The 14,619-nt window shown below is 42.6% G+C and overlaps 1 protein-coding gene across 1 annotated transcript in view; it reads left to right on the top strand.

Annotated features, from left to right (window-relative positions):
- Positions 1 to 8,883, top strand: part of MDN1 (midasin AAA ATPase 1) — a 169,043-nt gene extending 160,160 nt beyond the window's left edge. Inside the window, exons 94-102 of the mRNA XM_049772304.1 lie at positions 455 to 618; positions 1,249 to 1,338; positions 3,245 to 3,360; positions 4,000 to 4,174; positions 5,405 to 5,478; positions 5,576 to 5,690; positions 6,781 to 6,844; positions 8,045 to 8,187; positions 8,584 to 8,883. Of these exons, the coding sequence (XP_049628261.1) occupies positions 455 to 618; positions 1,249 to 1,338; positions 3,245 to 3,360; positions 4,000 to 4,174; positions 5,405 to 5,478; positions 5,576 to 5,690; positions 6,781 to 6,844; positions 8,045 to 8,187; positions 8,584 to 8,772 (1,130 nt within the window). The 3' untranslated portion in view covers positions 8,773 to 8,883. The remainder of the gene's footprint in view (positions 1 to 454; positions 619 to 1,248; positions 1,339 to 3,244; positions 3,361 to 3,999; positions 4,175 to 5,404; positions 5,479 to 5,575; positions 5,691 to 6,780; positions 6,845 to 8,044; positions 8,188 to 8,583) is intronic.
- The last annotated feature ends 5,736 nt before the right edge of the window (positions 8,884 to 14,619 follow it).

Below are 14,619 nucleotides of genomic sequence, written 5' to 3'. Positions count from 1 at the left end.
ACCAAAAAAAAAGAGAGAAGAAAAGAAAAGAAAAATCGTAGTCTCTCCTATTCTTCCACATGAGGATGTACAGAGGGGGAACGTGGGAGTAAAAATCAGCAATACGGGCTGGAGAGATAGCACAGAGGCGCTTGCCTTGCAAGCAGCCAAACCAGGACCTAAGGTGATTGGTTTGAATCCTGTCATCCCATATGGTCCCCATGCCTGCGAGGAGCTATTTCTGAGCAGATAGCCAGGAGTAACCCCTGAGCACCACCGGGTGTGACCCAAAAACCAAAAAAAAAAAAAAAAAAAAAAAAGAATCAGCAATAGCTATCTCAGCAAAATAGAGCATGTAGAACCCCCGGTGGATTAGTTCTGGGAAAAGGGAGGTCTGAGAGGCCTCTGGTTCTGCTGGGCAGTAAGTGGCAGGGTCTTTGTTTACACACATGATGTCCTTGTATGAAAATGACAGGATCTGATGAGCTGGAGATAGAGACCCAAACTGTTAAAACAGAAGAAGACGAAGAACCCAAGACAGATAGATCTGATAAGGCAGCAGAGGGTGAAAAACCAGAGAGAAGCCAGGATTCCACCATTCATACAGCCTATCAGCTCTTCGTGGATACTATTTTCCAGGTACTCAAAACTTTCTCGAATTACATAAAATATAATTGTAAATGCTTTGAAATTGTTGTCTCAACATTACGGAACATCTTCTTGGGGATTCTGTTGTTGTAGTTGTTGCTCTTAAAGCATATAACATGATCCAGCAGGTGATCAGGATCACAGGGTGTCTGTGCCCTCAACTTGCCATGATGGTCTTGTCCTCAAGCTCTGCCTTACTTTTCCTCTCATTACATTCACCAGCCTTATGTGATAACATTTGAGCAATTTATGTTGCTGATGTAGCGACAATCTTTGGGAGAACTGGTTGAATTATTTTTCCCAATCATTTGTCAAATGACCATCCAGTTTAGCAAAGAACAATTTCAGTGTTGAAACCTTCATGGTTGTAGGGTTTTTTGTTGTCTTTTCTGGGATCGCTTTAGGAATGTTGAAATTTCCTTTATCCATCTTGTCTACAAAATGGAAAGCAGAAGAAAATGGTCATGTATCTTCTAAAAGGGCCATTAAAAACCTGTAGGGCATTTTATGTGTGAGGGTGTAGTACTTGGTGTTCATAATGTAAAAGAGGCTGCCAGCAATATTGAGTTGGGTTCTCTCCCATCTGGGCCTCCTCTCATCTTGGATTTTTTTTCTTCTTAGCCCTTTTTAAAAGATGTCAGTGAGCTGAGACAGGAGCTGGAGAGGCAACTGGAAATGTGGCAGTCAGATGTATCAGGAAGCCCAGAAGAAGTAAGTCAATTATTACTGTAAATTAACATTTTCATTTTAAGTGATTATTTTATCATGTATCTCCTTCCCTTTGTTGTTGTTGCTAGTGAACACACAATTTCTTGTGATGCTGAGGATCACTTTTAGGCATTCGGGCAGTGCAAAGGATTAAAGCCACCACTTTCAAGCTTGTAAGACAGGGCCTCTTCCACTGAGATACAACTTACTGAAGCCAGAGAAATAGTACAGGGGTTAAAAGGTGCTTGCCTTGCATGTGGCCAACCTGAATTTTATCCTTAGCACTAACCAAGGATAAGCCCCCCCCCCCCATCATCATCCCCAATCCCAAAAAAAGATTCAGTAAACTTAGTTACTTTGTAAAAGAAACTGTGTGTATGAAGAATATATTTAGGATTCAGAAGCCTGAGTCTTTCCATTTCTTTCTGATGCTTTTTATACCTGTGACTAAATGTAAACAGAAACTGATGTGTGTAATTTCTTTTACTTCTATTCCTTCCTCTGTAATAGATGTGAAGATAAGTTGGGCAAAAGTCTATATATACTCTTGAGAACTGGCCACCCAGGACATTGTGGGGTTGACTTATATACATTATAATTTTACCAGCAGTTTTACTTTTAATGTCTTTGCATTCTATATTTACTGCATACATTATTTTATATCTGTTCATCATCTCCCCACATCAGTGATTTGGATACTGTGCCACAGTTGTCAGAAAAATTATGGAGCTTTGTGCTTAGGCAATCATCATACTGTTGGATGTATTAAGAGATTTGCACTCATTTGTTAATAGCTCAGGAAGAAGTGCCAGATATTCTGGCACCAGAATGACCCAGTCACATCACTTTTCAACTTTTTTTTTTTTTTTTTGTGGTTTTTGGGTCACACCCGGCAGTGCTCAGGGGTTACTCCTGGCTCCATGCTCAGAAATAGCTCCTGGCAAGCATGGGGGACCATATGGGACGCCAGGATTCGATCTGATGACCTCCTGCATGAAAGGCAAACGCCTTACCTCCATGCTATCTCTCCGGCCCCACTTTTCAACTTTTTGGCTAAGCTCAAATACAGAATTCCCCGTTTACAGTTTCTGGCTCACTTGTATAATAGAGGCTATGCTCTTCCTAGATGCTGTGAATTAGATATTAATGTAGTTATGTACTGTAGTTTCCTTGTTGCTTTATTCTAATTTGGAACTGTGGGTTGTGATTTTCATAGAAAGGGAAATGCTTATTTTAATTTTTCATTTGTTAAGATGTTATAGAAGTTCTGGGGTACAGCTGTATACCTACCTGTGTATAAGAAGGAAACGTGTTTGCACACTCATGTGCTACTAAATTTCCCACATGCTGATACGTATCCCAATCCTTTGAGAATTTTTTGGACCCAGTTTTTATGTTTGTTTTAAATTCTGATACCACACCCAGTGGTGCTCTAGGGCCATTCCTGACTCCATTCTTGGATAGGGGCTGCTCCTGGTAGTCCTCAGAGGAACATACATTGTCAAAAATGAATGCTAGTACTCCTACATGCAAAGCATGCAGATTGAACTTACCCCAGACCTTTTTGATTGAGAGAACTCTAAAGCACTTTTCTGAGAGAAGTGTTTTGTTGTTTTGTTGTTTTTATTTGTGGTTTTGAGATCCTCCCCAAAAGTGTCCAGCGCTTTTTCCTGGCTCTGTGTTCAAGTTTCACTCATGGCAGGGCTCAGGGAAGCATTTATGGTACAGGGGATTGATCCCAGGTTGGCTTTAAAAAGGCAGCCTGCTGAGAGAAATTTGAAAGTGCTGCTATTGAGCATGTTTGTGTTTGTCCCTTTCTGCTGCTGTGCCTCAAGTCTTTATCTTGTTGTACTATCTTTGATTGACTGGCAGTTCAAGGGTGACATGCTTTTTATCGTGATTATTATAGGAGAAGGCTGCTGCTGAGATGTGGCAGCGTTACCTGCTCATAACTTCACCCCTGTCACAACAGTTGTGTGAGCAGCTTCGCCTCATATTAGAGCCCAGCCAGGCAGCCAAACTGAGGTAAGTCTTTCCTGCCAAGCCCACCAGCATTGCCCTGCAGAGGGCGATGTCACTTTTTCTCTTAACCTCTCCACAGAACCACACCCAATGCTGGCTTCTAGGTTGCCATTTCTGCTGGTCAGGTCCATTGTGAATCTCCTCATGCAGGTCTCATGGTACTTTCTCAGTACCTTTTCTGTGAAGTTTTGTGTGAATGCAGTCTGGTCCCTTGATAGCTGGTAGTGAACTGACTGAAATCTCTGCATGGATGTGTACCTTGTTACATTCTTCATGTACCTGTTTCCAGAGAGGTCTTCCAAAATCATAATTCAATTTGAATGGAAAAGAGAATCTAAGACTTAAGGTTCAGTACAAATATTTTGTTTTAACAATTGTGAGGAAAAGTGTTTTTCAGAGGATCTACTTGGTACCACATTCTTGGTCCAGTTTTTCTGGGTTATTGCTGAGGAAGATCCTGTTCCATTAAATTGATAATAACTTCAGTCTGCCAGATTACGGTAGTACTACATAGTAGATTACATAGTACTAGTGGGAAAAATATTTACCTTTTTTTTAAATCATATTTTACCCTTCTAAAAACTTTCCCAGTGTGAGCAGCTGTTGAGTAACTAACCATGTTGTGTTTGGGTGAATTAATAGAGGAGACTATCGCACTGGGAAGCGGCTGAATATGCGGAAGGTCATCCCGTACATTGCCAGTCAGTTTCGCAAAGACAAGATATGGCTTAGGCGGACCAAGCCCAGTAAACGCCAGTATCAGATCTGCTTGGCTATTGATGACTCTTCAAGCATGGTAGACAACCACACCAAACAGGTAAGGAAGAGAAGTGTGGTAGCAGGCTGATGAGAAAAGAACACTAAACCATGGGCCAGGGACCACCAGAAGATAGTCTGGCAAAAAAATCAACTACTACTATTTTGAAATACCAATTAGTCTGTTCTAAGAATGTGATACCATTCTTGAGAAGAAAGGTCTTTCAGAATATCTCATATTTTAGTCCTTACTAGTATGAATTTTGGGAGAGGACCTGGGGAGATATACTGGAGGTAACTTATCTTGCATTGGCCAAGCCCAGAAGTGCTCCCTGAACACAGAACCAGGGGTAAGCCTTAAGCCACCACTGGCTGTGGCGCAAAACAAACCAAAAAGGAAAAAGTTATGGGTTTTTTTTTGTTTATTTGTTTTATTTTATTTTTCCCTTTGCTGGCTACAGAATAATCGACAGCTTTTGTTTTCCACAAAATGCAAACTATTGTTCTTAGGGCTATGTGCATGGTCATGCCCTGTAGGTGTACCTATCTGAGACCCGCCCATTTCTGGGAGGGGTCTTGGGAACTGAATATTAGGTGTGACCTTACCTGCAAGACCCCGCCCATTCCTGGGAGGGGTCTTGGAATAGGTAGATAAACCTTTGAGCGAGGGGATTAGGCCCTTTTTGCCCGGCTGGGCTCTCTGGCTTTTGGGTTTCTGCGTTCTGGTCTTTGACCAGCATGGAGCCCAAAGGGAAGATGGCTGAAAGGAGTTAAGACGCAGGGCTAGTGAAGTATGGCTGTGCTTGAAAGTTTATGATAGAGACCACACATGTGGTGGATGGGGATGAATAAAGCTGATGCTTCCTGATGCCTGTCTCTGGATGAGTCTTGATTCCGCCATTCACCTGGGCCTGGGACCCGCCGGCTGGATGGGGGTTGCGGAGCCACGTGGCCTGGGATGGCATCCACTTCCATCCTGCCCCATCGTTAATTATTTAATTCAACAATGCCCAAGTACCTTTTTCTTGTTATTGTTAGTTTTGGGGTCACGCCTCGTAGTGTTCTAGGTGCTGTGCTTGGGGATCGTGCCTGGCCTACATGGGGGAGCTATATGTGGTGCTGAGGATCAAATTTGGATTGACCATGTGCATGTCAGACAAGTGCCCTGCTCCCTATACTTTACCTGTCCATGTTTTATTTTCTGATTATTTCTGGGTTTGATTTTGGGGTTAAGTTAATCTGGTGCAGTGTATATTCTGATTCAGTTAGCCCTTCTCTTTCTGTTTCACAGCTTGCATTTGAGTCTTTGGCAGTAATTGGAAGTGCTCTAGCACTCCTGGAAGTAGGTCAAATTGCTGTGTGCAGGTAAAGAGCCTTGTAGCTTTCCCAGGAAAAAGTGTTTTCCTGACTATGACCACTATGACAAAAACTAACTATTGGTATTTGTTTTCTCTTCTTTCAGTTTTGGAGAGTCTGTAAAACTCCTACATCCCTTTCATGAACAGTTCAGTGATTCCTCAGGGTCCCGGATTCTGAGACTCTGCAAATTTCAACAAAAGAAAACTAAGATTGCTCAGGTATGTTAATAACACCAAGTATCTTTTATTACTGAGCTCCTTCTTCCCATATGTATTACTATGACAGGTAAAATTCACAATGAAGAATTGGCAGAAGCCAAGCAGTCACAACTACGACAAGAAAAAGTGTCTCTGTAGACTGGGTTTAATAGGGAATGGGCAGGGTAGGGAAACCAGGGGCCTTACAGCCCTAGGCAGAGAGAGAGAGGGAGGGTAGAGGGGGGGGGGAGAGAGGGAGGGAGAGAAAGAGGGAGTGAGGGAGGGAGAGAGACAGAGAGAGAGGGAGGGAGGGAGGGGGGAGAGGGAGGGAGAGCTGAGGTTGGGACAAAAGCAGAGTCAGTCAGAGAGAAGACCCGAGGAAAAGGAAAGGCAAGGGCAACAGCCAATAGTTTTTCCAGTATTCTTGCAGCAACCTTTCAATGAAGCCTTTATCTGGGAAATGCAGCTAGTATCTGGGTAAAACAACCAGGAGAAACAGCCACCTTCTCTTCTGCCCCCCTATGGGATTTAATATAGTTCCCCAGCAACTGCCTCTATATAACAGCATCTAAGGGTTCCCTCCTAACTGATTTCTCAGTCCTTAAATAGACAGACCCTTTTTATGGCTGTCCAGGGGCCATAGACGTCTATGAATCTCCCAATAAGCCCTTACCATTTGAGTCAAAGCCAGCTTCCCTTCCCTATTTAGCTCAGGGAAGATGTAAAAATATAAAGCCGATTCTTGCTTAGGATAAGCTAAATTCAAAACACAAAGAGGCGTAATAGTTTTTCTTTTTATTTCTGCTCTAATGCAACCTCCTTTCTTTAGGTCAAACTGGATATTCTGTATTTCCTTCTATTTTGCTCATTTACTTTCCTGAAAGAAGACAGCTGTTTGCTTCCATTGGGGAATTGGGAAGTATTTCTTTTCCTTTGGGCTGTCCGGGCAGTCAGCTGTCGAAAGTACACATAGCTTTTTATGTCTGAGAATGCTAGTGCCCAGGGAAAAAATACTGAGAATCAGCTTGGCTTACCACATGTGACTTGGACCTGAGATGATCACTATCAGAAGTTACCACATACCTTTTTTCAACTGTGCATTTTTCTCTAGTTTTTAGAGTCTGTGGCCAGTATATTTGCAGCTGCTCGACAACTCTCACAAAATGTCAACCCAGGTGAGCTGCATTTTTTGCAACAGTATCAGTCTTGTGTTTATTAAATCTTTTCAATTGAGGCTCTATTCAGTGAGAGAATTCAACACCAACTAACTGACTTGTGATCATTGTCTGCTTGATCTACTGAGTTAAGAGTTGTAAAAGGAGGGCAGTATATGGAAAATAAAGACTTGTTTTCTCATGGGGCTGGAGTGATAGCACAGCGGTAAGGTGTTTGCCTTTCACGCAGCTGACCTGAGACGGACCTGGGTTCTAGCCCAACATTCCATATGGTCCCTGAGCCTGTCAAGAGGCTATTTCTGAGTGTAGAGTCAGGAGTAATCCCTGAGCGCCACCATGTGTGACCCAAAAACAAAGAAGGCATGTTTTCTAATGTGTTAGTAATAGTAGAAAGCAGAGAAAGATGTACTTCAAAGTACAAAGCCACTCATTACTGATTTGGGGAGTAATCAAAGAGAAAAGCAGCATATCTGCAAGCACATATGAATAGTTTTCCTCTGGAAGTATTATTAATGTTTTATTCACTCTCAAGATCTTTTAAGGTTTGATTTACATTTTTCTGTAATTGAATCATCTGAAAAAACAGGCACAAAATGTCACAAACTGAAGTTGTTGACAGTAAGTGAAATTTGCAGACAGTTTCTGATTTAGACATTTCCAATGTTCTAGTCAGTGCTGTCTTTTTTATTTTGTTTTGTTTTGTTTTGTTTTACACCTGGTGACGCTCAGGGGTTACTCCTGGCTCTGTGCTCAGAAATCTCTCCTTGCAGACACCAGGGACCATATGGGATGCCGGGATTTGAACCCGATTCGTTCTGAATCAGCTACGTGAAAGGCAAATGCCCTACTACTGTGCTATCTCTCCGGTCCAAGTGCTGTCATTTTTTTTTATACTTTTATACACTTATACATCTCTGTTTCTCTGTATGATTTTGACCTGTATTTGGCACTCTGAAGCAATATTGGGACTGTGTTTTGAGGACAAAAGCTTTGTCTTCATTTAGGTTTAGCTTTGCTGTTGATGCAGGCATTCCTTGTTATAGATCTAATACAAGAGAGGTATTTTGCTTGTGTCCAGATTCATCCATTGAAGAAATCCTAGGTTGTAATAATATATAAAAAGCGTACACTTACCTTAAGTCTTGAGTTAAGAAAAATGGACATTGATCCTGTCCCCTCTCCCATTCTGTTCTACCACAGAAACTGCCCAACTCCTCCTGGTGGTCTCGGATGGACGTGGCCTTTTCCTGGAAGGCAAAGATCGAGTCCTGGCGGCAGTTCAGGCTGCTCTGAGTGCTAACATCTTTGTTATTTTTGTTGTTTTGGACAATCCCAATTCCCGGGTAAGTGACTAAAAACTACTTTTCTGGGCTTTAAGTCCAAATTCCCTACAGCCTGAGTGAACTTACACTGTCCTGTTAGCGAGTATCTGGCACAGTATCTTAAATATTATTCTTACTTATTTTGTTTGTTCTGTTGTGGTTTTTTTGGGGCCACATTCAGTGATGTACAAGGATTACTCCTGGCTATGTGAGCCAGCAGTACTGCTCTGGTCACTATTCTAGTGCCCTTGGTCCCCCACACACACACACACACACAGTTTCTCCTTATTATTGTCATGACGGGGGCGTGTCTAGGTTTAACAGTTATTACAGTGGGGGTAGTCTAGGGGCATGTCCAAGTCCAACTGCCATACACACACACACAACTATTTTATTAAAAATGTCTTCTGTTGACAGGACTCGATCTTGGATATTAAAGTGCCTATATTTAAAGGACCTGGAGAAATACCTGAAATTCGATCCTACATGGAAGAGTTCCCATTCCCTTTCTACATAATTCTTCGTGATGTAAATGCACTTCCTGAGACACTCAGCGATGCTCTCAGACAGTGGTTTGAACTGGTGACAGCCTCAGACCACTCATAACCAAAGACTTGACATTTCTTTTCATATCTGTTCCACTTAGTCGACTTTCCAGATTCACAAATCTGAAATAATTTGATCTGATCTCCAGTCACTATTCTAAAACATCCTTGGGTTCTCTACTCTGTTTGTCTCTACCATAGTTCTGAATAACTGGTACAGCAAAAAAAAAAAAAAAAAAAAAAAAAGAAGAAGAAGAAGAACAGTAGGCCTGCAGCAGTAGAAAGCTGCCTTTCTCACCTGTCTGGGAAGCCTGGGCCCACACCAAGGCTGCACCCACCCATCCTGAGATGCCCAACAGCATGGCAATATATCATCTTTTGCACAAGATTGCCTGGGACTGCCTTTTGCTCTGCTCAGCCAACATAGATTACCTACTCAAAAAGATGCCAGCGGCTAACAGCTATAGTTTTCTGGATACTCCTCAAAGTGCTTCCCGTGAATGGAGTCAGGAAACTTGTGTGTGCTCATAAAACCACCAGAACCTGTGATATCAGATGTATGATCTAGGGGCCGTGTACAGAAGTAGGACTACACTGTGTACTCTTTTGTATTTGATGCTTTGGAAGTGGAAGACTATATAATGGTAAAAAGGTTACTTTCCCTTTATTTTATTCTCCCAATACCATAGTATATGTAGTCCTTTATTTCTTTAGTTCATTTATTCACTTAATTTATTAAGGGGAAGAATTCCTTATTGTTTTCGAGCTGAACTGAGCCTCTTTCATTCTGGAAAGAGAATACTATGTTCAAAAGATCAATTGTAGTGGTAATCAACTACATCCACCCCCATTCAAAAAACAACAGTGCTTTTTGGAATGGTTGGAAAGCAGTGCTTGACATTTGAAACAGTGTACTATTTAAGTTCTCTGTTTTATGTAAGTGCTGTCAGAATATTCTTTTATAGATAAAACGCTATGGTGTAAACTCCACATCTGTTATCCAGTTACACTATGTCATTTACCATGATTTTCAGGTGGACATCAAAGATACAGATTGCTTATTTTACCAAGAGTCCTAAAACATGAATGTTATTTTTTTTATTCTAGAAAAGCTCTGTAGCTTATATTCTGAAAAATATTAAAAACTATACCACTGCTTATGTAATGTACAAACATTCATAGTGGACAAGTGGGGAATGAACAGGTATATTAGAGAAGTGGTATATCTGCTGGTCTAAGTTGGCTGTCTGCATCTGCTCTGCTAATATGACCCAACACGTTCCAGTAACTTATGAATCACCCATGTTTCCCATCCAAGGTGGGTGAATTCCAGCATGCTGGCCCCACCATAGAGAAAAGGACAATAGGGCAAACACAGTAGTTCGTAAGAATATGCTCCAAAGGTCTTCTGTTCACGTTTCTGGCCAAAGCCCTTTAAAAGAGCTAGAAATTGCATAAGGGAGACAGACAGTTCAAAGGTCTGCTTGCTTTGCACATTAAAGCTCCGGATTGGTTGGGTTCAGTTCTAAGCACTGCTAGTTATGGCCCATCTGTCCCCCACCCTCAAATTTCCATCTTCCAGCATGGCTGAATCAACGTTAGGACAATGATGCAGTGCAGCCTCCTATTGTTTACCTGTGATGGGACATTTAAAGTGCTTTCCCCACTACATCTCTGGCTAAACCCTGATCTTTTCCCATCCCACATTTGGACAATGACCTCCTCCTTCATTCCCCTGTTGACAGTGCTGCTGCTGGAGCTATATCTACAGCCACCATTACCATCAGTGCTACTTTGCTCACTTCATCCAATTCCTTATACAGATGTTTGCACAGTTCCTTCAGAGGACACTATTGATTCTGTCCCTTTCCTCTGAGCATCCCTACTACATCATTTAATTCAGCACTGCAAATCTAGAAGCTGCCAGTATTTTATGCCTTCTTCAGAATTCTTTGGTAACCTGCCTCAGATAAGCCCTTCGAGAAGAATTGGCTCCGGTGGCATAAACATTGAATGCATACATGTCTTCCTGCCCAAAGTGTTGAGTAAGCACATAATGACTCCTGACAATATTACCAGTGTTTAGCGTGACATTGCTATGTTCCTGGGTGAGAAAAATAATGTTAATGTTTTTCATTAATAGATTGAATACATACTCAGAATTTCAATATACTTCATAGGGAATGATTAAACATTTCTTTTTCTTTTTTTTCTTTTTTGGTTTTTGGGCCACACCCTGTGACTCTCAGGAGTTACTTCTGGCTATGTGCTCAGAAATCGCTTCTGGCTCAGGGCACCATATGGGACGCCAGGGGATCGAACCTCAGTCTGTCCTAGGTCAGCCACATGCAAGGCAAACACCCTACTGCTGTGCCACCGCTGGAGCCCTATGATCAAACATTTTCTTTTTATTGATCCAGCATTTTTGTTTGTTTGTTTTGGGGCCACACCCATCAGTGCTCAGGGGTTACTCCTGGCTCTGTGCTCAGAAATCGCTCCTGCCAGGCACGGGGACCTTATGGGATGCCGGGATTCGAACCACCTTTGGTCCTGGATCGGCTGCTTGCAAGGCAAGCTATCTCTCCGGGCCCTGATCAAACATTTCTAAAGCTCTACAGAACCTTAGAGTAGAATGAATCTTCTAGAGAAGATAAGAATAGTCTTAGATGAAGTGAGAAAAATCACACAGAGGTAGGGAAAAACAGCACTGGAGACTACTTTGCAGTGGGAGATCTGGATTCAGTCCTGACATGGCAAGGATCCTTTTTTTCTTTTATTGATTTGTTGATTAATTGGTGTTTTATTTGTTTGTTTTTGGGGTGGGTTTGGCCCACACCCGGTGACGCTCAGGGGTTACTTCTGACTATGTGCTCAGAAGACGCTCCTGGCTTGGGGGACCAAATGGGACACCGGGGGATTTAACCGCCGTCCGTCCTAGGATAGCACTGGCAAGGCAGACACCTTACCTCTAGCGCCACCGCGCTGGCCCCTGATTAATTGTTTTTTGGGCCACACCTGGCAGTGCTCAGTAGCTGCTCCTGGCTGGCTGGGGGACCATATGGGATGCTGAGAATCAACCGGGTCCCTCCCAGGTCAGCCGCATGTAAGGCAGATGCTCCACCGCTGTGCTCTCTCTGACCCCATGGCAGGGGTCCTTTCTTAGGCAGGTGTAGCCCAAATATTGAGAAATACAGGCCAACGTGAAAAGTTTTGAATTATAAAATTCTAAATAAGTTATTCATATCCTAAAAGACACTAGGTGGAGCTGGAGAAGTACAAAGGGAAGTGTTTGCATGCAGTTGTAACCCCCAGATGAATCCCTAGCATTACAATTAGTCATGCAAAGTTGAGTCACATATGAGTAATTTCTCCCCCCAGCACTGTCAGATGTGACCTCCAAAAGACCAAAGCTCAGGAAGAGAAGTTGAATGTGTATGAGATGGGGGCAGGAGGACTACACCTGGTGATAGGAGTTACTCCTAGCTCTGAACTAAGGAATTACTCCTAGCTCTGAACTAAGGAATTACTCTTGGCAGTACTCAGGGATCAAACCCAGGTTAGCTGTATGCAAGGCAAATATCCTACCCATTGTATGTTGCAAATCAGCCCCTGATGAGGTTGACTGAGGGACAGAGGATGAGGCCTTTCTCCTCCAGCTTGGACCACGAGTCTATTACCCTGTTCAGCCGGCGGTTCTGAGGAGAATGCAGCGGGAAGAAAGCCAACAGGCAGTCAGGCTTCCGAAGAAAACAGCTCTTTATTCCATGAAGAGGCTGAAGCCAAAAGGCCTAAGAATAGGCCTCAGGAAAAAAGCCCCTCACCTTCCACAGACCTTTGCTGTTATGCCCCAGAATCAGGTACCACCCAATGGTGGGATCAGATACCACCCAATGGTGGGAGCAGAATGCCAGGTCACACCCTACGGTAGAGCACAATCAGGGTAGGGTCAGTAACATAATCCCATAAAAATACACAACAATTGTACATCACTTTGGTTTTAGAAATGAAATTAAGAGTCTCTGGAGATAAAAGAAACAGTCATATCCAAGTAAAATCTAGGTGAAAATAATTTTTTTTTTCTATTTGAACCATGCCTGGTGGTGCTTGGGGACAAGATTTTGAGACTCCCACATGCAAATTATGCATTCCGGCCCTTTCAGCTATCTCCCCAGTCTTAAAGGGACACTAATAGTGCTCAGGGGTTACTCAGGTGCTTAAGGGTCTGGAATGCTGTGAATTAACCCTGTGTGGGTTGCATGTAAGTCAAGTGCTTTACTATTTCTCTGGACCCAGGAAAAGTTTTGTTTGTTTGTTTTTTGGCCACATCTGGTGGTGCTCAGGGGTTACTCCTAGCTCTGCCCTCAAGAATCACTCCTGGTGGGCTTGGGGGACCATATGGGATTCTGGGGATCTAACCTGGGTCTGCCGCTTGCCAGCCAAGTTCGCTACCTTCTGTGCTATCATTCCGGCCTTAGGAAAATATTAATGGAAAAAATAAAAAGCTTAGGACAGATGGAAACAAGCATATATGATCATGTAATGACCTGAGAATAAAGTGGAAATAAAACTGGAAAAGTTCATCTCCATTAATGGATCAAAAAAAGTCAAACAATTTACAAAGTAAGTGTAACTGGGACTGGAGCAATAGCACAACAGACTGAGTGTCTGCCTTGTATGTAGCTGGCCCAAATTCAATCCCTAGCATCCCATATGGTTCCCTGAACCTGCCAGATGTAATTTCTGAATGCAGAGCCAGGCGTAACCCAGATGCTGCCAGGTGACCACAAAAAAAAGGGGGTGGGGTTAAAACTGCCAAGAAAATCTATACGTGGTTATTGACAGTGAGGAGAGAAAAGAAAAGAAAAACAGTGCTTAGGGGATTTGTGTAACTCATAATCGTCTTTGGTGAGCCCCAGTGCTAGAATGCCAGGGGCCAGAGATAGCACAGCGGTAGGGCGTTTGCCTTGCAAGCAGCCGATCCAGGACGGACAGTGATTCAAATCCAGATATCCCATATGGTCCCCAAACTAGCCAGGAGTGATTTCAGAGTGCAGAGTAACCCCTGAGCACTGCCGGGCATGACTCAAAACAAAACAAACAAAAAAGAATCTTAAAAAAGAAAAAAAAAAAAGGATCTTAATAAGTGAAATACTCAGAATTGAGCCAGTATTCATAGAATAGTGTAAGGCCCTGGTTTGGATTGTAGGAAACAATTCAGGAGATCCAGATTCCAAGGGGAGGGATTGTCACATTAATTTTCTCTACACCAAAATCCAGGAGCCACCTAAAACCTTGTGATGCAGCTGGCCCAAAACAAAGGGTTGGGCTACCAACCTCAGGCAAGTATAACCTGATTCCCCCCAAAACCTAATCATAATGTACTGCTACCTGGAAGCCTCACCAAAAAGTCGACTGATATATTTTTTAAGATTATATACTGTATTCTTACACTTAAGCTAGAGAAGAGAAATGAGAAAATGAACTTAGAATATTGTTCTGTATCAGCAGGAAAACCTTCATTTTTTTTGGATTTTGAATTCTAGAGAAATTCAAAGCCATGCTTTTGGTTTTAAATCCAGGAATTCAGTAGAGACCTGAAAGTAACTACTCTGGGGGAAAGCGTATCCTAAAATGCTGGATAGAAAAAGTGCAAGAGACAAACTTTGTATTTAAAAATAACAGTACTTTATTTTTCTTATTTTGGCTTCTGGACCACACCCGGGTGCTCAGGGTCACCCCTGGTGGGCTTTGGGGACCATCGCCCAGTGGTCCTCAAACTATGGCCTGCGGGCCACATATTGTATTTGTATCTGTTTTGTTTCTTCATTGCAAAATAAGATCTATACAGTGTGCATAAGAATTCGTTCATAAGTTTTGTTTTTACTATAGTTAGACCATCCAATGGTCT

The sequence above is a fragment of the Suncus etruscus genome, chromosome 4, assembly GCF_024139225.1.
Source record: "Suncus etruscus isolate mSunEtr1 chromosome 4, mSunEtr1.pri.cur, whole genome shotgun sequence".
Taxonomy (NCBI): domain Eukaryota; kingdom Metazoa; phylum Chordata; class Mammalia; order Eulipotyphla; family Soricidae; genus Suncus; species Suncus etruscus.
The sequence above is the reverse complement of the archived record's forward strand: the minus strand, read 5'-3'. Positions and strand labels throughout refer to the sequence as shown.